Source organism: Struthio camelus, chromosome 4 (genome assembly GCF_040807025.1).
Source record: "Struthio camelus isolate bStrCam1 chromosome 4, bStrCam1.hap1, whole genome shotgun sequence".
In the NCBI taxonomy this organism is placed as follows: domain Eukaryota; kingdom Metazoa; phylum Chordata; class Aves; order Struthioniformes; family Struthionidae; genus Struthio; species Struthio camelus.
The window spans coordinates 66,679,558-66,703,711 of NC_090945.1; the positions used below are offsets into that span (position 1 = coordinate 66,679,558).

The 24,154-nt window shown below is 41.8% G+C and overlaps 1 protein-coding gene across 2 annotated transcripts in view; it reads right to left on the bottom strand.

Annotated features, from left to right (window-relative positions):
• The window catches only part of TBC1D19 (TBC1 domain family member 19), a 54,500-nt gene extending 48,351 nt beyond the window's left edge, over nt 1–6,149 (bottom strand). The window contains exon 1 of one of the 2 annotated variants that reach the window (XR_011141082.1): nt 5,733–5,959. Coding sequence is in view for 1 of the 2 variants with exons in the window: in XM_068943234.1 (XP_068799335.1) it covers nt 5,733–5,831 (99 nt within the window). In the remaining variant the exon portion in view is untranslated. Of the gene's footprint in view, nt 1–5,732 lie in introns of both variants that reach the window. The other variant, XM_068943234.1, reaches the window with a different exon arrangement.
• Nucleotides 6,150–24,154: the final 18,005 nt, after the last annotated feature.

A 24,154-nucleotide genomic window follows, 5' to 3' on the forward strand; every position in this document is an offset into this window, starting at 1 on the left:
GAGATCTGTACTGATGAATCAAATTAATTTCCTGCATCATCAAACTGCAGTATGCACACAACTACAGATTCTCCAATTTCCATACGCACATCTTGATGAAAGAGGGTTTGTTGTTGTTGTTGTTTTTAATCTGATACTATCAGCAACCTATGACAAGCAGGGTAGAGGGCAGTAAGCAATGGAAGGGAACAACTCATGAAGGGACAGGAAGACACCCAGATAAGAAATCGTGCTGTTGAGGCCCAGTCAGGGCAACTCAGAGTCCTAAAAGGAGACATGGGTGAATGATGCATATTTCAGCAAGCAATAATGAATTATTTTTCATAAAAGTTAATGTTTACAATTTCTTTTCCAGCGTAACTGGCAGCATGCATATTCTTTTGGATAGGGCACCAGGGTTCACGGGTTGGGTGTCCAAGTTAAAGAAATCATAGTTTAAGGACTTCCAAAATTTTGCCAAAGCTTCTCAAAGTTGGCTACGGTACTGCTAGCAATCCTTTGTATTTATACGCTGTGTAAATCTTCTTCATTTTCAATGTTGGTAAAGAACCCTGTTGTGACCTGGGCAGTCACCACTATAAGTGATGCTCTAAATGTATCATGGTTTCTGTATTTGGATAACAAGAGGGAAGAAAATCCAGAGACTCAGCATGGATCTGGCTGAAAGTAAGCAAAAGGATAGCACAGAGCTAGTCACAAAAGGTTGGCTGGTGTAGTAAGTTGTTTCACAGAGTAAGTGAACACAAAGAGACAAATCTAGATGCAAACCAGCATCTAAACTTGGAAACAACATTCAATCAGCATGACTTGCACAGTACAGATTGCATGAGAAAACAGATGGACCATCAAGGCACAGCACGCAAATTAGTACGGGAAGATGGCTAGATGGCCAGCAACATACTAGAAAGAGGAGGCATGAGTGTTACAGCATAACTCTAGTGTTAAACTATTTCTTTTTCCAATAAGAATAAACACTAAACAAGAGTTCTAAATATACTGACATGAATTGCATCAGGTGAATACACCTTTTTGTTCTCATGCAAACAGTTCTGCAAATAACTTTCTTTTTTTTAAAATAAAGATAAGCATGTACATTCTCACAGCATTTGTTACTGTTCATTTTGCACAAATGCTCAATATGTTTAGCTTTTATTACTATTATTTCCCAAATTAAAATAAAGCACACTACCCGGAATATAGTCCTGGTTTAGCAGAACTAAGTTCCATGCTGCCATAGCCAGATTTATCAAAATCAAGTGATTTGTCTAAACCCCTTTAGGGATGTCTAAGCCACTTCAGTTACAACAGTTTCTACACAGACACTCCCTAAACACTCAACTTAAAATCCTACAAATATAAAGGAGTGCTTTTGGTTTTATTTCACATCTTCCTTTACAGAAAGGGGAATAATTCTGAATATAACTAAATAATCTTCAGTAAGTATAAAACCTGGATTATGTTGGCATTTTTCCACATTTTCTACAGTAATTACACTAAGGGAGAAAATATTGTGAACTTTCTTATAGAAGTAAAAATAATCTAGCAGGTGAAACAGAAAGCTCATTGTGCTGTAAATGGTACTGCTGAACCATTTAGACCAGAGTACAAGCTCTATTAGAAGGGGATAGTCAACACTTTTTTAAATACAACATATGAAAAGGAATGGTTAATTATCTGTGATGACTTATAAGCCTACCTTTATTTGTTAAGTTATAGTAAATAAATGTTACGTTTCGCAGAAACATCCTCTTTTTATATTTGATCTTTTACTCAAATAAGGCTTACTATCAATTTCCCTTTTTTCTGTTGAAGAAAAATGTCATGAAAATAATATTCTCAGTTATCTTGCAGTCTGTGCACTCTGCACAAACCACTGCAAGATGTTTACCTGCCCTCCCTTTGGGATTACACATTCAGGCAACAATTCCAGCTTCAATAAGCATCATTCCTAGTGTTTCCACATAAGCCCCTTTCCCTCTTTGCCCCATTTGAAGTCTTGTAAAAACCTTTCTCTCTTACCTTGATTAATCTTTTTCTTTCAACCTTTCTGGTACTAGCCACAGGTCTATTCAAAAAGTGATCACAGAGTCATCTTCTCTGGATTATCATTCTAATCATGGTGTATCCTAGAATTACTCCTCCCCACAACTTGTTCACACCTTTAAGTATCACTTAAAATCTTTTCTATACACTCAAACTGTACTCCCTTCCTCCTCTATTCTACAACCCTGTAACACTCAGTTAGGGGGCAGAGGGAGAGGAATGAGTTTGAATTAATACTTTTGCGCTTTTTTTCAGGGCTGATTCTTAACTCAAGCTACCACTTCTAGTTTACTTAGAAAGTCATTACTCTCTTTCCCTGCAAATTCTCCTTCAAGTCTTCCCACTACAGACATACCTACAATAAACACAAATCTGAAAATGTTTAAACAGAAAATGCCAGGACAGATTCCCAGTATTGTATCTCTTTTCAATTTAAAATATAATCCAGTACCTTTAACTTTCATTTTATTCTATTCTCACCTCCTATTTCAGAAAAGTTCTTTATCAATAAACTATTGGGTTTTTTTTCCTTAAAATAAAAAAATCTTTACTTGTCTGCAAATGGAAATGTGTTAGAAAAATATCATCTTGGATCTTCTGAAGTGTTCCACTTACATTCTCATCTCACTGTCAAAGATTTTCTCTAAAACAAAATTCCAGAAAAAAAATTTGCTTTCCGTCAAACTGCATTTTCTGAGAGAAGACATCTGTCTCAGTTTTTCTTACCAACTCTACTTTTTTTAAATCTCTGGATTAAAATACCTATTTTTTTTGAAATCTCCAGACTAATTCCAGAAAGGGAAGATTGGGATGAAGAGATAAGCAAACAAATTTGGGTACAAACTCACACTGAACGCTGTGGCTGAGCAACAGAGATCAGGTTTCTCCTCATATACTCCAACAACCCCAATACCATTCCTACCTTTTGAAAGCTACTATCTAACATTTTGGTTCTTCGTAAGAAAGACGAATGACAGGCATGTTTATACTCTTTCCTGAATTAATCTCTTTGTATTAACTGCAGGCACATTATCAACACGTCAGCCTTAGAATTCATCCTAGCATTTATTTTCCAAATCTTCATCAACAAACATGATTCTACTTCCACCTCATTCTTCTGCACAAAAATGTGATTACCTGACATCCACAAAGCTAAAGCTATGGCAGCAAATTATTTGGTATCCATGTCAAAATGACTTTTTGAAAGATCAGTATAAGTATTGTGAGTTTCTACACTAACAGATAAACAGCACTCTTTTTAAAGGTACAGCATAACCTTTGTACAAATACCCAAAACAAGTTTTATCCTGACGTGCTGCCTCAACAGACTTCTCAAAACACTATATATTTCTTAAAAGCAGCTTAAAATTGACTAAAAAGGGACCACCCGTGGGTCACTAATGCAACAAGTACAGGCTAATCGTTCAGTTCAGAAACTGAATGTTAGCAAGCAGATGAAGGAACAAACCATGGTCTATGGACAAACAGGAGTTCGGGTGTGATGCACAACAACAGCAAGATTTCGTACTTGATAATGCAGCTTCCGGACTACTCCATGCAATGCGTGGATCAAGCACTAATTTAATACAAAGTATGACAAAATACAGAAACTTAAGAACTCTGTAGAGTTAGTAAGGAATGAAGCAAAGATTAGGAACTCACTGACAGGGCCTTTGCAATTGCATAGCATAGCAACAACTGACTACATACTAGAGTAGTATACGGACTATGAAAGCTTTATAAACAAAACAAGAAGCCTATATTGTGCATGAAAGAACACGAAAGCATGCAAAGTCTCTAAGAAAATTCAAGATCAAGGAGAACATATGAATTCTTAATAAATAGGATGTACCTTTCACCCCATTAATTTAAACTACAGACTCCAAAAGATGACAGTCTACATCGAGCAATCTTCTAGCTGGTGTCTCTCCTCACTTTCCAGCCTTATACATCTCTCTACTGATTTATAGCTCTAATTTTATCTTCTGTTAAAAACTCTTCAAAAAACCTACTCTAAGAATCAAGCTTAATCTTTGTGGTCCTGTTTATTCTCTTTCCTCTTTCCTTTCTTTCCGTATGACTAGAAGAATCTTCTAACCTGGACGTGCACTAAGTTCTTTTCTCCTCCTCCAAGAAATCTGTAAAACATCAGTGTTCTGCTAAGCTATCATAGCAGATTTGGCTGTGGTTTTTGTTTACAAAACCACGCTAGTTTTTGTTTAGTCTATAGGTTACGCTTACGCTTTTTGATTATACAGCTTCTGTCTGTACTGAACAGGCACTGACCTACTAGTACAGTTAGGGAGGAACTTAGAAATCTAGCTGCCATTTTAGACATCAGACACGACCATTGACGGGCACTGCTGAGACTCTCAGATCGGTCACTCAGTGGCGCGTCAGGTAACCATCCACCAGCAGCATGCAAATATCCCGCCAAGTCCTGATGACCCCAAACTTCCTGGTGTTTTAAGACCCATGTGCAAGGTATCAAATGGCTATGGGATCAGGCCTCACTGAAGACAGAGAGAAGAGAATGAAAGCAGAGGTGAGCTCGGTATTGTTTTATTACATTTAGTAACATAGTTCTTAAAAGAGAGTCCTGTTCTTTAATCTTATCACTGCCTTAATCCCATCACTGCCTTTATTTAAGACGAGGTCTTGAATCCGATTTCTCCATACCTCATGTGAGACCACCCACTCGGGACACTGAATTTCCTCACACTTCGCAGAACTCAAAGTCTAAATTCTTCTATAATCCTCCACCTCTTAAACTTAAAACCACACACATTTGTTTGTTCGCTTACTTAGGCAGCGGTCAACACAGATCAGGAGCAGTAGCTGACATACTTAAAACGGCATTTGGGGAACCAAACCAGCAGATGTTAAACACAACAAAACAATACACAGTAATGTGTTGTTTAGGGACATTCAGAGAACAAAGTTACATGTTTCTGTTAAAACTAAGAAAAAATAAGGCAAATAATTGACATTCTATCTTCTATAAAAGAGCTGTACAGTTCTAAGTGCTATCAATTTAAGTGTACAAAAAACTGAAGTTAAGTAAGAGCCAATATTTTAGAAAAACCAAACCCAAAATATTTCACTAGTGCACAATAACGGCTATAGTACCGTGATGTTATTATGGTCACAAAACTTGAAGCCAACTTAATTTGAAACATCTGAAACAAAGTTCATCTGGAGCACGGAAAGCTGGTTTCAAGTGCACAGAAATTACTAACTATAAAAAAGTAACCGGTTTCCCAGATACCGATATATAATCTTTGCAACATCTACTTTTCATTTATTTCCACTTCCTTCCCCCAAATCCTCACTGTCTCAGGGGACGCCCTAGAGGAGGAAAGGGGCGGGGGGAGGGCGCGTAAAGCTTTCCACATTAAGGGCTAAAAGAGAAAGCGAGTCATTTGAGGAGCTATTTGAACAGGCGAGATTTTAGAAGGACAGTCTTAGCATTCACAGCGCAACCCTTCATTCCCAGAGAGAGACACCACAAGCACAGCTCCGGAAGCAGGCCAGCGAGCCCCCCGCCCCCGCCGCGACAGGGGAGGCCCCGGCTGCCCCGCCGCGCCGGGCCGGGCCGGGCCGCGCCGGGCCGGGAGGGGGAGGCGGGCCGCGCCGGGGGAGCGGGGAAGGGAGGCAGGGCCTGGGGGCAGCGCCGGGCCGGGGCTCACCCGGGCCTGTCGCTCCAGCTGAGAGTGGAGGCTGGAGCCCTGCAGCCGCTGCACGATCCGCGCGATGGTGAGCGACAGCCCGCTCTCCGGGTCCACCATCGCCGCGCCGCGCCGCGCCGCCCGCTCGCCCACCCGGAGCGCCTTCGCTGCGGCTCCCCCCTGGGGCCGTTACCAGGCAACAGCGGGAGCGGGGGGCGGGCTTTGCGGCGGCTTCCGGGCGGAAACTCGGCCCTCACAGCAGAGTTCCTACCCGCGCCCGCCCGCGCCCACGGCCACGCCCAGGGGCAGCGTGTGCTCCTCAGCTTGGCCCCGCCGCGGGAGGGCTGTCAGGCCCGACTAGCTGGAGAAGATCTTGAGCCGCCGCCTGAGCTAACTGATCGGTTAGCGGCGTCTGCGCAGCACGCGCTAGCCGAGCGCGGCCCGGGGAAGGCCGAGGGCCGCTTTCCAGGCCGCTCTCAGGCCGCAGGCGTCGCGGCCCTGGCGTGAGGCGCGAGCGAGCCCGCCTCGGGGCCTGGCGCGGCGGCCCTGCTGGCCTGCGCGCGGGCAGAGCTTCCCTGCGCTCGTGGGCGTTTTACCGGCACGCACGCAGCGCGGCGAGTCGCTCATTCAGGCGGCCGGGGTTAACGCGTGCACGCCTGTCCCCCTCAGCGGGGTGGCGCAAGGGGCTTCGCTCCGCTTTGTCCTTCTGGGAAAACCTGTGCCCCTCTGCGGGAGTAACAGGTCCATGTGATCGAATTCTCATTTAGTGAACTCGCTCACTAAGCCCAAATGCTCATTCCGAAAAGCCCAGAGTCACTAATGAGGAATCTGAGGGACTGCAAGGAGCTAACATGGAATACCAGTGACCTCCACAGCCCAGCATTAGTGTTGATTTTCAGCCCTGAGGATCACCTCTCTAAACAAAAGCATGCTCTGACATTTCTGGAATATCAGGTGGTAACCTTGTGGTTGCTGTGAGCTCTGCAAGTGACTGATGCAGAAGTGAGGATATCTTCATTTACCTTGCTAGAAAAAACAGCTTTAGATATAACAGATATCAAAAAATGCAATGCCCAGAATCCACATCTCTGCAACCTCCTTTGACTTATCTGTAAGCATTTCTGTATAAAATGAAATTTCAAGAGGAGTAGAAGTAGAGGATCAGGGCTAAAAATTCTTTAACCAACTGTAGAGAAACCTTAAAAAATAGCTTATGCTTATGCTAAATCTAGGCACTGAGGAGAGCTGTTTCCTTAATTCATGGAGAACAGAGACAAATCAAATGCCCAGTTGTCTATCAATGCCTTGAACATCACCTCTGGTTTACACAAGTTTTCTGTCAGTTCTATACTTACGTGTGTATGTGGAGTTAACTACTAACTGGCATTAATATTTCAGTTAGAGCACATGCTTTATAATCTTCAGGATTATGTAAAATAGCGTGTATTAAACAACCCCTTAGGAAGTTAGTAAGGAGTGAAGGGAAAATCCAATTCCAAGCTGTTGCATGGGAGTGGATTTTGTGCGGAAAAAGAACCTTTAAACTGCTGGTGGCAACAGTGAGCACATGCGCTTTTCTCTTTGTACTGGGCGTTAATGAAATATTTGACTACATCCCCAGCTAAACAAGCATGTAAAGCGTAATAGCTTTGTGTACTAGCTTGTATCAAAATTCTGCAGAGTTCACGCAGAGGCAGTACAGCTCATTTTTTGGTGAGGAGTGTCATCTGTTTTGGTAAGAACTTCATCTTTTAAGATTGTCGCGTGCAGCAAACCAAGTTGTGCCACCAGACTCCCCAGTGCCTCTAAGTCTGGGGTTTAACACTGCAGCTTGCAAATGTGAGGGGAAGTGTGCCACAGTCCTCAGCAGCATGTTCTTCTCTGGTGTCTGGGAAACTGGGCTATCACATGTGAGAGACCATATAGGGAATGCTGACGCAGAAGATGGAGGAGGCACTGCAATGTTACATTGCACGTCACTTGGCAGAAGTGTTCAATACGTAGGGGCTCTGAGATTTGGTTCATTCGTAGCGCTAGTACAGCACCGTGCTTGGCCCTTCTCCCATTCTGTGACCTGCAGGTGCCAGATGCAGCTAGAGCAGGGCTGTCCAATGGGGCAGAAGCTGTGATGCTCTGCTGGTCGAAAGTGTGAATACAGCCCTACTTCTGGGAGGTACGGGAGAGGAATACTGCACGTGAGTTTCATGAGCAATGCGTAAAACTTTACAGGTCTGCAGAAACTGTCCTTGCCTCCTCTAGGTCCTTGTCTCCTCTAAGTCATCAAAACAGAACAAAAAAAAATGTCAGCTGCAGATGAGTAATTTCCTACAGTTGTCTACCTCCATTCCAGATCTGTGCTTGTTTGTTACCTTCTTCACTTGCGCATCTGCCGCTCCTTTCGTTCCCTGTTTTCCAGGCTATTTCCAGTCTGTTTTCCTTCCTCCCATGCACTAGGTTTTTCTCCTATCAGTTATGTCTCTAATAGGGGCAGAGAAACTAAAATATTTCTTGTGCCAATCAAAGCTAAAAAGCAAGCGGATAAAAAGAGATAATCTTTGTAATATCTCATTCAGTGCTTTGGACTGCTGCTTGTGCATTCTTACCATATCTAGTTAAGAAATTTAATCTTTAAGGGCATGCCTCTTTTCTGTTTCCTTACAAGGAGCTTGCCACGTTGCAGCATGTGAAATACAGGATCATTGTTAAAAAATATCCCTTAAATAACAGGCATTGGCAGAATTCCCAAAGTGAATGGCATTTTCTTTAGCCCGTCCCCTTTGGATCACATGAATAGTTTACTTTTGTTAATATGATAAGTATTTGACAATCACTGCTTTTTTCACTGTGATTTACTTCTAAATTGCAAGTAAGCGAGTGAAGTACCGTCAGCGTAGAATGGGTTTATGATGTCCAGTACCACATACAAAAGGTAGCTTGCTGGGTTTGGTAGAAGATCAGGTATAGGTGTCTTTGTTTTTCTGTTTTTTTGGTGTTCTTTCACTGTCTTCATCTCTATCATCTCATACCCCTGAACACACAAGTGTTCTTCCTCACCCATTCCCTACCTCCATTTACACTTGCAGTGCTGTAGAATGTTACACGTTTCTTTACTGTGTTTGGTATCAAGATACTGCCGTTTGTTATAGCTGATGCTGGTATCTCAACTGTCTTATATTTATGTGCCACTGCAGGTCTGGAAAGCATCAAGAATTTGGCAAGGGAAAGTGAAAATTACATAGTCAGTGTCTGATGTATTTCACCCATAGTCTCTTCTTCCACCCCTCTTTCCTCTTGTGGCTTTCAGGTTGAGAAAAGGAGAGGATATGAAGCAACAGATAAATCATACAGTCACTTTTAAGGCCACATGAGACAAAATGCATTTTAATGCTTCCATATGATTCTGAAGATCAGTTTATTTCCTGGAATGTAAAAGGACTCAATAGAGAAAAAAAGGTATCCAAAGGAAGCATTAAGTGCCTGAAAGCTTGACCTTTTCCCCACAACTACACTAAGTTGACCTAATAACAAACAGGGCTGTCTGTAGGTATCACCAAAGATACCTATCAGTTGCCTATCACAGATACCTATCACAGTTGCCTATTGTAACACAGGAGTGAGGGAGGGAGATTAACAAAATCAACACAATTATTTTTAATTGGTAGTTGAAATGGTTCTGCTGTGATCACTAACCTAAAGGGTACAAGAGATTTGCCACTGCTGCTCCGGAGTTGCGCAGAAGTTCCTTTGGGAATTAGCTATGTTGTGTTTCTTGTGACGTGAAGACATGCCTCTTTACTGGTAGCAGAAGTTCACTTGGGAAGTGAAGTGTCAGGTTGAAATAGGTACTCCCTGGATTTCTCATCCAAGCAGGCTCTGTCAGAGGAGAACATATTCAGTGCTTTGCTCAGTATGCTCATTCTTTGCACTAAAGTAAATTAAACTTTAATCTCAGTTGTGGCCCAATCCTGTAAAATCACCTTTATCACATCCACTAGTTTACTTGTGCGATCAGAACCACGATATATTGTTTGTAGCTGATAACATAGAACTTTAACAAAAAATACAACTAGAAAAAAAGGAAATTTTTGTCAGTGACTCACCCTCATCAGTTCTAAGCTTTATTCAAACCGCAACCGCTGCCCAAAAAATGACAATATATTTTGATAGCTTCCAATGCTTACTTAGAAAAACCAGTTCCTGTGGAATAATGAGATTTTTTGCCCTAATACCACTGATTCAATCTGAAGAATGTAGGAAGCTCAGATAATGTAGCTTCACCTCTCAGGGCAGAAAACATCTCTTATTGCAGACTATTGTTCATGAAAAGTAATATATTTTATCTAATAGATGGCTGAACCTGAGCCATCACTACCGGTGATGCCAAGGATTATCAGTCTTGTTTTAGGAGTTTCGCGCTGCTTCAGTCCTTCATTTTAGGTAATTTCCTACCAGACCTTGTCTTTAAATAGGTATAAGCCTCCCTGGAGAAGATCATGTATCTCAGGTCATAACATCTATTAGTGGTACTGTTTAATAGCATTGCTGAGTCATAGCAACAGCACTGAGTCATCAGGCATGGAAAACCAATAACATGAATCAAGTCTCTAATTTTTCTAGTATTACTAGTTTTAGTCCATCTTTCATGTGTTTTACTATTAACCAAAGCAACATAGGTTTCTAGCAGTAATATGCATTTTCTCATTTTTAAAATCCTCCTGTGTATATTTATCATGCCTATTAAGAAGTCATTTTGCAGTTCTAGGATTTCTTAGGGTACGAAAGAAATGAAGTCAATTTTGAAGAAAAATATATCCTGAGTCACAAATACGGTTTCTGTACAGAGTAGTATAGGGTGTACTTTATATATGGCATATGGCATGTATATGGCATATATTCTCTATCTTAGTTTTAATCTGTACTTTCACCTATCAGCAAGTCTCTCTGGAAATTTACAAAATTATTGTACATATCCAAACTTGTCAGGAGTCATACTTCAGCGCCTGAGAAGCAGGCATTTCCCCAGGGCGCACACCCACTTCTTTCAAGGTTCTTACGAGCTTTAAACAACCAATCAGTAAGCAAGAAACGAACTAAAAAAAACTCCCTCAGGCCACTCTTAGCTGGCATCTTAAGGTCAGAGCTTATTAGGATATGTGTATGCCAGGGTGAGATTCTGTATTGCCTCTTGAAGCCTATTGGTTTCAGTGAGACTATGTGATAGAAATAAAAACAGAACTTGGATTTTGTTTGTGACAGGGATTATTCCCTTTCTAGAACTATCTAAAAAATGTAGGGAGTGGTGGCATCTGTATATAATATTTTATTGTATCTAAACTCTGATTTTTCATATTTTTGTTATACAATGTTGAGTGTTACTCTACTGAAATAAAGTCTTGGTGCTATATTGTATTTGTAGCAGTAGGGAAATTTTTCTTCCACGGAAAATGTAATAAATGTTTTAAGGTAGTCTGTTACATCTTTGTTCACTGCTGGGAATACGTATGACTTATTACAGAGTCGTGTCAGTATGTGTGGCAAGTCTTCAACAACCAGTAGGTCACCTGGAATACATTATTTAGTGTCTAAATCATAGCCTTTCTCTCCTTAATCATTAAGAAGTAGAACTACAAACTTCCCTGGAGACTTAGCAGAATAAAGTTCCCTGTCATACCAATTTCAGGCATTTTTCATTCGTCTGATTAAGATTTGATGACAGTTAAAGAGGATCTATCCTTTTCCCAGAAAGTTTTTTTTTTTCCATTATGAAAGATTACTAAGCTGATAGTTTCCTCTTTGAAACGTTTTCATAGAAAGAGAAGAATAAGCCAAGAGGGTACAGAAACTCTCACAGGGTTTTTATGATTCTTTCCCGATGCAGATAATCAGATGCAGCAACTGCTAGAAGGAGTACTATAGTTTGCGCCACAGGTGTGCTCACTTGCATCGCTAGGTTTTTTCAGTTATCCTTTACCATTCAGGCCAAACTTGATATTTGTTCTATTAAAAAGACAGCTAGAAATGCTAGCAAGATAAACTACAAAATGGAAAGACTGAATGAGCTGAACGTAACAAACAGAACCTTCTTGAGTTTCCCATAGTTTTGTCTCTACTGATGGTACCTTTCTTTCCTTGTACGGACAAATGCTTTACACTATGGAAAGGGAGCACAGGGCACTGAATAAATATCTTAACCAACTGCAGAATAGATTCTCATCGGACATATCTCAGGCCGTGGCAGAGGCCTGAAGAATTCTATATTCAAATATTTTATAATTGTCCTGTATTAGTCCAAAAGAGATTAAGTCAAAAGATAAAACTGAGCTCTAATTTCTAAACACAGTTTCACTGTTTTTATATATAGGAGTAGTTTAAAAGAAATATATTTGCAGAAAATAGTTTAAAAAGTTTGAGTACTAATGCACTCTTGTTACAAGAACTGATGTGTATATGTATGTCAATTTGTGCTGCCAGTTTCTTCTTAAACAGCATTAATTCTGTAAGGTCTTGAATACTTAGTTACTTCTCAAACCAAAAGTACAACTGTTTCTAATAATTTTAATTTGAATAATACTGTATATGACCTACCACCTACTTCATGATCTGATTTTTCACAGTTGATCTGAGTAGTTCCTTTTGAATCCAAATTTAAATTTCCAGTGTTCTATATATAAGGTCTTGTGAAGAAGATATTCTAGTACAACATGATTCGGTTAAACAGTCAATTAAATAAGTAGTTCTTTTCTCTTTATTTTGCCAGAGCATCCCGATTTGACTTCCAATAAAAACTGTAATGAGCAGTCATCTGAATTAAGCGGAGACTCTTTGGGAGGTCTGTCTTTAGGAGGTATAAAATTTCAGCTGCCATTTCTGCTTTCCTTTAAAAATAAAATTCTGACATTTCTGGCTTTCTTAACTGAAACCTAAATTTAATTTAAAGAGATAAGCTCACTGAAAGTTTATGGTTTGAGAAAGATTATATTTCTAGTACAACCAGGTTTGAAACCAGTCTGAGCGAGAGTAGAATCTGTAGGCATATCACTAGCTATAGCTTAAGATATTTATTATAACCTTCCTTGCTTCCTACTACTTCAACAGATGCTTTAAGCAAAGTCTGTAAAAATAAAAAGGTAATTGTCACTGATCCTTCATCAAGGTGCGAAAATCTTAATGGAAATCTCTTTACGGCTTCAGTTTATTCCACTTTCCCCAGATTGCAGAGTTGCAAAATGAATATATTAGAATAAAAGGAAAACACGAAGACCAAATAAGGTATCCAAGTAGAGGTACAATAGCCACAGTTCATAAAACCAATAAGTATGAAATTGCAAATATAACATACTGATTTCAGACACAAAATAAAAAAGTATTAGAAGAAATCATTCATATTTATGGCAAATTTTCAAACATTTTTTAAAGCAAAATTAACGGAATGTCATGCACTTTTTCCATATACATCCCAAAGATCCAAGTTCTCTTTTGGCTGATGGATTTATGAGCCCATGGATATTTGGGAGGCCTGAGTGAGGCTCATCATTGTAACAAAATGCGGATATAAAGAAGTCTGAACAGAATTTGTCCTTGGACTTTTGTTTCTCCCTTCTTGTGAGAGTTGAGTGTTCTCATTGGCACCTGTTGGCAGACTGTTTTGTAATGTAAGCAAAGACTAAACAATGAAAATGAATTTAAATGTTACATACTTTTAGTCACATTAACTCCCTGCACAATGTAATATTGTATAAACATAGGCAAATAGTCCAAACTAACTACGACAATTGTTCCTTGGAGTGTGTTTTCTTTAGAATTATAGAGACAAAAAATATGACAAGTAATGCCAATAATACTATCTTCTATTAGTCCCTCTGTAGTGAAACTCTGAAAATCATTTTCAATGTTTCCGTGTTTGAATAATATTTTGAAATGACTCTATATGGAAATAGTATCAACATACACCCAGGTCAGCTTAGGACAATAACTGAGGTAAATCAAAACCTTACAGTATGACTTGGAGTATGTTGGCATCACTATAGGCTTGACCTGCCTCTCTCGGTTACTCAAAAAGTTTCAATAGATAGCTGCTATCAAAGAAGTCCCAAATACAAACATAAGTTGGCTAATTTGAAAATTAGTATAAAAATTCCAAAAATAAAGACCAAGAACAGATCTTCAGCTTGTCTAAATTGTCTTCACTCCGGAAGATCTCCCTGTACCTCATCTAACTTTATTCAATAATTAGTCCAAACTGTCAGCTAGCAGCATTCCAGTTAACAACAAAATATGGCCTGGAGATTGTCACAGTAAAAGTACAAGAGTCAAACAGCACAATACTTAGCTGTGTGCAACAAAATACTTAGCCATGTTATTAACTTTAAAAGTTACTTTCATTCTAGGAGTCTGAGTGTTTGAATTGGACTGTCCCATTCTCACACTATCTGAATGCTCTTGCATGCAAAATCATGATGATGGAAAATAGTAAAATTCTAGTAGACTTCACATAACCTTCTGCTCTGCTTTTTATTAGATCAAAATCCTACTTGGGTTAAGTACTTCTAAGCAGAGAGTATTGTTTCTTTACGGGGACTGCTGATAGGGGTTTATGCACAAAGTAGCTGTTTATGTGGTAACCCGTAATAATGGTAGAAAGATCTGAAGGAGAGAGATTTTGCAATATCCCCTGAAATGGTCAGATTCTTCTGAATTCTCTAGATAGCTATGTCATAACCAGATACCCTACTACAAATACTTTATATTCTCTTATTCTTCACTCTCACTTCATGGTCTGAATTGTTTGAGATGAGTAAAGTTAATACTAAAAATTCAGTCTTTGATAAGAGATGTAGCTGATTAGTTACTTTGATAACTAGGATCAAGACCTGCATCTGAAGGTCATCAGAAGCTTATGCTGAAATGCTGATATAAATCTGACAGAAGTACCTATACAGTTAGACAATTTTAAGTACATAACTGAAATGAGACCTAAAAAGGAAAATGAACTTTGATCTAGTTGCTCATCTCATGCATTAGAAGGCTTAATTATATTTCTGAGGTTTCCATTGTCATATAGCCAACATATTCTTCTCCAGGAAACCATGATTCTTCTCCAGGAAACCACAGATCCTGCTGTGCAATGGGAAACTAAGATCCAAAGTCTCCAAAGAACATAAGAAGTTATATGCCCGTTCAAGGGCAAATCGGATACCATCAAACAGAACTGTCATTACCATACCGTCATTTTCTTCTCAATCCTGCCTGTGAGGGGGATGGACGGGAGGAGGAGTAGACGAGTCATCCGGGTTAACAACTGGCTGCGCCACTGGTGTTGGCAGAAGGGTTTTAGTTTCTATGACCATGGGACCCTGTTTGAAGATTGACAGCTGATAGAGAGAGATGGGATCCCCCTCACCAAGCGGGGCACGCATGTCTTTGCCAACAGGTTGTCCAGCCTGGTAAGGAGGGCTTTAAACTAGGAAAGGTGGGGAAAAGGGAATGGTATAGAGACAAGGTAGTCAGTAAAACACTGCTCAAGTCAGGATGCCTCCAGCGGGTGCATGCAGCCAGGGGAGTCAGCACAGGACATAGCTATGGAGGATCCTTTTGCACCTCACCAGAGAAGCTTGCATGCTCGATTGGCTCTCTGAAATGCCTGTATACCAATGCACACAGCGTGGGGAATAAACAGGAAGAGTTAGAGAGCTGTGTGCGGTCGCAGGGCCATGATCTCATTGCGGTTACAGAGACATGGTGGGATAGCTCACATGACTGGAATGCTGTCATGGATGGCTATGTGCTTTTTAGGAAAGACAGGCCCGGAAGGTGAGGTGGTGGAGTTGCTCTTTATGTGAGGGGGCAACTAGAATGTATGGAGCTCTGCCTCGGGGTGGATGAAGAGCAAGTTGAGAGCCTATGGGTAAGGATTAAAGGGCAGGCTAACATGGGTGACACTGTTGTGGGGGTTTCCTACAGGCCACCTGACCGGGAGGAAGTCATCGATGAGGCCTTCTGCAGACAGCTGGAAGTAGCCTCACAGTCACAGGCCCTGGTTCTCATGGGAGACTTCAACCACCCTGACGTCTGCTGGGAAGACAGCACAGCTAGGCACAAACAGTCAAAGAGGTTCCTGCAGAGGATTGATGATAATTTCTTGACCCAGGTGGTGGAGACGCCAACGAGGAGAGGTGCGTTGCTAGACCTTGTACTAACGAACAGAGAGGGTCTAGTTGGAGATGTGAAGGTTGGGGGCAGCCTTGGCTGCAGTGACCATGAGATGGTGGAGTTCAGGATCCTCCGAGGAGGGAGCAGGGCAATGAGTAGGATTGCAACGCTGGACTTCAGGAGAGCTGACTTTGGCCTCTTCAGGGACCTACTTAGGGGAATCTCATGGGGTAGGGCCCTGGAAGGAAGAGGGGTCCAAGAGGGGTCCAAGAAAGCTGGTTAATATTCAAGCATCACCTCCTCCAGGCTCAAGATCAGTGCATCCCTCTGAGGAAGAAGTCGAGCAAAGCGGGCAGGAGACCTGCATGGATGAGCAAGGAACTCCTGGCAAAACTCCAACAGAAGAAGGAAGTCTAAAGAAGGTGGAAAAAGGGGCAGGCCACTTGGGAGGAATACAGGGACGTTGTCAGAGTGTGCAGGGATGCGGCAAGGAAGGCTAAGGCCCAGTTGGAATTAAATCTGGCAAGGGATGTCAAGGACAACGAGAAGGAGCTCTTCAAATACATCACTAGCAAAAGGAAGACTAGGGAAAACGCGGGCCCACTGCTGAATGGGGCGGGTGCCCTGGTAACAGAGGATTCAGAGAAGGCAGAGTTATTGAATGCTGCCTTTGCTTCCGTCTTCACTGCTAAGGCCAGTCCTCAGGAATTCCAGACCCTGGGGACAAGAGAGGAAGGCTGGAGAAAGGAAGACTCTCCCTTGGTGGAGGAGGACCAGGTTAGAGATCTTTTGTCCAAACTGGACATCCACGGATCCATGGGCCCTGACGGGATGCACCCACGAGTGCTGAGGGAGCTGGCGGATGTTATCACTAGGCCACTCTCCACCATCTTGGAAAGGTCCTGGAGATCAGGAGAGGTGCCTGAGGCCTGGAAGAAAGCCAATGTCACGCCAGTCTTCCAGAAGGGCAAGAAGGAGGAGCCAGGGAACTCCAGGCCTGTCAGCCTCCCCTCCATCCCTGGAAAGGTGATGGAGCAGCTCCTCCTGGAGGTCCTCACTAAGCATGTGGAGGACAAGAAGGTGATCCGGAGTAGTCAGCATGGATTCACCAAAGGGAAATCATGCTGGACCAATCTGATAGCCTTCTGTGATGGAATGCCTGTGATGGATAGCCTTCTGTGATGGGTAGAGGAGGGCAGGGCAGTGGATGTTGTCTCCCTGGACTTCAGCAAGGCTTTTGACACTGCCTCCCATCACATCCTCCTAGGTAAACTCAGGAAGTGTGGGCTAGATGAGTGGACGGTGAGGTGGCTTGAGAACTGGCTGGATGGCCGAGCTCCGAGGGTTGTGGTCAGTGGTGCGGAGTCTAGTTGGAGGCCTGGAGCTAGCGGTGTCCCCCAGGGGTCAGTCCTGGGTCCAGTCTTGTTCAATGTATTCCTCAATGACCTGGAGGAAGGCACAGAGTGCACCCTCAGCAAGTTTGCTGATGATACTAAACTGGGGGGAGTGGCTGACACACCAGAAGGCTGTGCTGCCATTCAGAGGGACCTGGACAGGCTGGAGAGCTGGGCGGAGAGGAACCTCCTGAAGTTCAACCAAGGCAAGTGCAAGGTCCTGCACCTAGGGAGAAATAACCCCACGCACCAGTACAGGCTGGGGACTGACCTGCTGGAAAGGAGCTCTGCCGAGAAGGACCTGGGAGTGCTGGTGGACAACAATTTAAGCATGAGCCAGCAGTGTGCCCTTGTGGCCAAGAAGGCCAATGGTATCCTGGGGTGCATTAGGCAAAGCGTTGCCAGCAGGTGGAGGGAGGTGATGCTCACCCTCTCCTCAGCCGTGGGGAGGCCTCGCCTGGAGTACTGTGTCCAATTGTGGGCTCCCCAGTACAAGAGAGACATGGCACTCCTGGAGAGAGTCCAGCGGAGGGCTACCAAGATGATGAGGGGACTGGAGCATCTCTCCTCTGAAGAAAGGCTGAGAGAGCTGGGCCTGTTTAGCCTGGAGAAGAGAAGACTGAGAGGCGATCTCATAAATGTGTACAAGTATCTGAAGGGACGGTGTCAAGAGGATAGGGCAAGACTCTTCTCAGTGGTGCCCAGGGACAGGACAAGAGGTAACAGGCACAAACTGAACCACAGGAAGGTCTGTCTGCGCATGAGGAAAAACTTCTTCACTGTGAGGGTGGCAGAGCATTGGACCAGGTTGCCCCGAGAGATAGTGGAGTCTCCTTCCCTGGAGATATTCAAAACCCGCCTGGATGCAATCCTGGGAAATATGCTCTAGAGGACCCTGTTGGAGCAGAGAGGTTGGACTAGATGATCTCCAGAGGTCCCTTCCAACCTCAACCATTCTGTGATTCTGTGATTTTTTGACTACCAAGTAACAGAGAGTTCATCAAAATACATCAATTTGTATGTTCAATTTCTTGTGGAGACAATTTATGTCAAATCAGAGGACTGCTGACCAGAGAAAGTATATGATTCTTACAAAAACTGAAGCTTTCAAGAACTGCTGTTGTTGATGAAAATAAATCTATAAATGTAATTTTCAGTGTTTTCCTAATAGAGACAATACTTCTCTTGCTAATCTTAGCTTTGGTTCCCTTAAGACCAGCGTTATATGATTCTTGGGGATTCAGGTGGCAATGAACAAATTTAAATAGTATTATTTCAAAGGTATTTGTCATATCTTACAGAAACTGATATTCCTCCAGAACTTTGGATGTCATATCCGATGTCAGGGATGTTCTCTCCATATATAGTAAGACACCCTAAACTTTGAAAGCTTAACTATGGCTTCAAACATACTGGTAGCAATTCACCTCATAAAATACCAGCTGACTTTCTGTATTTCCATTTTCATTTCATAACATCTGTGCTGCTTCCTACTAACTGTACACTAGCCCTTTAATAATTTAGTAGGTCTCATGAAACTAACTTCTCTTTTTCTAATTCTGAAGAAATATGGAAACCCGTTTGATCTTAATGTCTTGAGTATAGCCTGGTTTCTCTTTAGAGCAGAGCTGTCTGATAGATATAGCACTACAGCAAGTCTGCAGAGACTGTCCTTTTCCTGACTCTTCCACTGGCCATTTGAGTGGCCTGTGCCAGATCACTTCTCTTTCCTGTGCGTCATTTTTTTCATCCATAGATTGAAACTCATAGCAACTGCAGTTAGCAAAATTAACTTCCTGCATTAACTTCTTTGAGATCTACTAATGAAAAGCACTGTATAAGGGCTGTAAAATAGTATCACTGAAGTATCTCTTTCGTTGTTGTGTACTTAATTGCTATCTTAAAAAGAAAGAACTACAGCTCTGGATTATCGCACACAGGGATTTATTTAGCAGTCTATTCCATTTGTAATGCATTACAGCTCTATGAGATTTATTAAAGAGCTGAGTACTTGCAAGAACAGTTGTACCATTCTTTTGCTGATGTTATGCCTATGAGGCATGTTGCAGCCTACAAGGGCTGTTTCTGGTGTCAGCCCCCAAACGTTTGCCTGTTTGTCACATATGGTTCTCAGTGTCGTAACCTTACCTCAGAAAACTCTCTTGGATGCCTGGCATCTTTAGAACGTTTTATGGATTTTAACTGACTGAGTGTGACTCCAGTGTGCAAAAATATGAACAAAGGAACCTGTCATGGTACCAACAGCTGATGGGGTTAACATAATAGGATGACAAACCACAAGTGACATCTCAGGCAGTGCGTCCGTGTCAGTAAGCTGGTGTGTGGTTCCAGCACAGGGTGTGCGGAGCTATTCCCTTGCATCTTCAGCTTGAATCCTGAGCTGTTAATTCTGGCAAACTAATATCTTCACAGGATGAAGAGAAAAAAAGAGTAAGTTTGCACAATCCGGTGTCTAGCCTACAAAAAAATACAAGCGAGTTTTTTTAATATCTCTGTTTTTCTTTCCCAGGGTACTATTCATTTCTCATAAGCACATATGCATCAGTTATGATAATCTGGAAAAAGGAAAGGGTGGGCTTGAGTTGTGCAGTGAGCATTCTTATAAATTCTGCCCTCAATTTTAACAAGACTTGCTACCATGGGGAGTTCAGTGCAAATAGAAAGGAGATGTTGCAGCTGAGCCTTGTGCTAGGCCAGTATTGGCTAAGACATGCCGACATGAATCACAGCCTGTACTATAGACCGTTTTGGAGAACTGAGTAGATAATCACTAAAACCAACAACCACAGGCCTCTCAGATGCATCCCAGACCTTACTAATAGTATCTTATTGCTTGTCACCATGTGTCAGAGGGACTTTTATGTGATCTCATGTTGCTCTGGACAGATGATTACATATCATAAATTACACGTAATTCTCCCAAGCAGTCTTCCGTAAACTTTATGTAACACCTGCACAGCAATCTCAGGGCCAAAACTGAATTTCTGGCTGTTCTTTCATCCAGAAAGTCATCAGAGCCTTTAACGTGACTCTGAAACTGGACAGAGACACCTCTTACCATGGTATTTTCCAACCTGAAGATTTACAGAGAGGATATGCTTTATTCCTCCTGTTCATCAGGGAGACTTGAACATTGTACAAAAGTTACAGTCATCATCTGGGCCTCTCTTCTGAACAAGATGGTATGACAATCTCACTTTGCCCACAAAGATATCAAGGCCGGATTTAATGTGTCTAATGGGTAGTCAAATGGATTATACTGCAAATAACCAAGAAGTTCAAATACTGTGAATTGGTACTTAGAAAGAAAAACAGTCACCCAAAAAATCATTTAAAAGATATCTTGAGATGTGCCTGGATTGACTATAATTTATCAAGGCCTGCAGAGTCTTCTAGACTTCTGTAAACTACATATGCCACAGCGCAGTCATCCATAACTACAGGAGAAGCACTGCGCGGGCAGCAAGAGTACCCTGTTTGCCTTTGATACCCTTCACAGTTAGTGAATGGTATTTCAAAAATTACTTATTGTACAAGGTGCTCTGAAGCCAACTGCCTCCTTCTCGTATTATTTAATTCAGATGGTTATAATATAAGCTGGTTTTAACTGCAGTTATGCTGAGACACTAATGGAACTCAAGCTCAAGTCACCTTGAAAAAGCACTTGGAAAGCACTACACTTAAAATAAATGTGTTATTGAGAATTTCATGTGTTTTCCAAAACTGTGGCCTAATTCAGATCTCCCAATAGTTTATATTTGTGTGAGTAACTCCACTGAATCAGTGGCGTTATGCCAACATAACCCTGGCAAGCGAGAACAGAAGTAGACCATGACTTTCCATATATATTTCTTCTAAAAGTAATTTATTTTATTTCATTTGCCAAGACAAAAAAAGACCTGGCAACAAACTCAGAACTATTTGTAGATTTGACACAAGATATAAAATAAGCTTTTCCAAATTCATCATTTTACAAGTAGAGTTTCTATTTAAACTTATGTAAAGATCTTTGGCAAATGAATGAAAAAAATCAAACATGCTTATCATGAGGCAACTGTAAATTCATATGGTTTGGTTTTGGATAAGAAACATGTTTTATATTTATATATATATCATATGAAAAGACAAAGAACAGCATTTTTTTCAGCTGCTAAGCCAGTATGTTCAGTATTTGGCATCACAGAAGAAGAAAAAGGAGCTGCACTAAAATAAAAGAAGTAATTTAAATGGCACATTCTTTTGTTATCATGGGTTAGTAGGCCGCCTTCTTCTATTACAGAGAAAAAAACAAAAAACCAAAAAAAACCCAAATATTTCTATATACATTTCTCCAAACTATGCACTAAAGCAGCCAACTCAAAGGACATTCTTGCCTGAAACTTCCAACATCCCAAATAATGCATGGTTAAATTCAAGTGGAAAAGACTTTCAGATTTTAGTTTTTCTAAATAAATAAAATTATACCTGTGATTAGCAAAGATTTCATTAAAACCGTTCCCTTTTTTTCTTAAAGCTTGTGGGACGGCAATGGGACAATACTGATCAGCAGGAGAGAGTGTTCTAGCATGCAATTAGCCAAATAAATACACTGGAGAAAGAAATGATGTTAAAAGGCAGAAACTCAGAGCTGTCCAGAGTAAGATAGTTGGCTGTACATTAGAGAATATTAACTATTCAATCTACACAAGAAATGCCTGGAAGAACCAAAATTATTTGATCTTAATATCTTTCATGCAGAAATTAACTCCAAAAGGAGAGGCAAGAGTTCACAGGAAACTCTTCCTTCCAGTCTAAATTGACTTCCTTCTGTCAATTTAACCTGCACATACTGAATCCAGCTGTGCCCAGGAACAGACTGTATTCATCCAGAGGTTCTAAAGGAAATAGTAGAGCTATTAAACATGATGTGTAACCTCTTGCTTAAAATTTTGTTGCCAGAGAAAAGGAATTTTGCAAACATAACATCAGTGTTTAGAAAGGGCTCCAAGGAAAATCTGTGGGATTACAAACCAGTCTCCAAGCCTGCAGTCTGCAGGAATAAAATTGGTGAGTAGTATAACAATAGAAAAAAAAAAAATCTCTGGACACATTGTCTACACAACTTTTGTAGAGGAAGGTCATAGCTTGCAGATTTAGAGATCTGAGCATGTGAACAAGATGATCTAGTTTGTGTAAATTATAACTACATAGTCATTGGGATGTGCACAAGGCAGCATTCCCTCACTCAGTAATTGAAATCAATAGCCTCTGAAGTGACCATGGCTCAGTACTTACCCCTCAGCCGTTTGTGTCCCTCCCTCTGGCTCTACCTCGCACCACCACACCATGGCTTGTTTGTTCTGCCCGCAGTACAGCTCCGCCAGCGGGTTCCACCAAGCAGGCTGCGTCCAAGCTACATTGCTATCTTTAGCGTTTCTTGTAACAACGTGAGGCCTCTTGCCATGGCTGTCCTACACTGCTGGTGTTGCAGGTTTTACCCCTCGTGCATACGCTCGGGAGGCATGCCTCATCGCTGTAACAGCCATTCGCTGGGTTGGAGCTGGGTGAGGTGCCCCTAAGGGGATGGACCTCACTATCCTGGGAAAGCTGGTCCTTCACAGCTTCCCACATATGGTAAAGATTGATGTGAGAGACATGAACTAGCTTTATTGTGTCTGTTGTGCTGAGTTGCAGCCCTGGCCAGCCTCTCACCCCGTGAGAACAAGGGGATTAGTACCCAGTGTGAGAGCACACAGCAATGTGCACCCATGATGACCACCTGAGTCCAGAACTATCAGAGGTGAAAGGCTGTATGCCAGTTCCTCCATGAGCGCCCACTGCTGTCTGCCCGTTTATCCCTTTCCATATGGAGTGGTCATGGCACAGCCATGCACTGTCACTGCCACCTCCAGCAGGCTTGCATTGGCAGGTGAGTGATGAAGCTGTCTGCTCCCGTGTAGTTTAGGACAACAGGACTAACAAAATATTATCTGGACTTACACATCCAGAAAAACTGAGCTGCGAAGCAATCGTGGCTCTGGGCTCCCTCTGCAAAAGTGGAATGCAGCGATCTGACTTCCTCCTTTCTCCTCAGAAAAAAAAAAAAGTCACAAAGGCACTCTTTCCTTAGGCTGGCAACCAGAGGCCAATCACTTGGAAGCCAAGTTCCTGGCTTCTGTGAGTGTCACGTGGAGCTCCAGACACAGTCCCCATGAGCCGTGAGCAGCTGGTGATTCAGCAGTGGCTGCCCTGCTAAAGATCTGAACATCTGAACAGCTCAGTAGAATACATAAGCTGAGCTGCATGGTTTTTCAATAGCAGTCCTGGCTCGCATGCATGCATCAGGTTTCTTGTTTTGTTTCTTTAGCTTAAAGCATTTTGCCCTTGTGCTATGGGCACAACCCACAGCACTGAGCTGCTGTATCACTTCTTGGTTTGTGTCTTTGTTGCTCCTCCAGGAGGACCTTCCAAAGGCCTGAGATGATTCAACAAGTGTGGCAAACAATATCCATAAATATTTGCATAGATTTGCATGCCAGAAAGAACTAATTGAATCATGGAAGCAGGAGTTCAGGACCAATTCAACATCATGGCCAATCAGACCATCAGTCTGGAATGAAACAGGGACTATGATTAAAAGATTAGAAATAAAAAGTAGGAATGAATGGAGCCCCACAGGAAGCTTTGCTACAGCTGTTCTTCACTTTCATAAATGCTCCAGAAAATGGGGAAAAGGGTGAAGTAAAAAAGTTTTCTGCTGATGCTAAGTCATTCAGAAGAGGAGAAACAAAAGCTGACTTTGAAGAGTTGCAGAGAGCTCTTTCAGATAAAATAGGAGAATAAAAATCAGTGTAAAGCAGAAAACAGTTATAATTTTTCATGTACAGTGTAGGGCTCTAA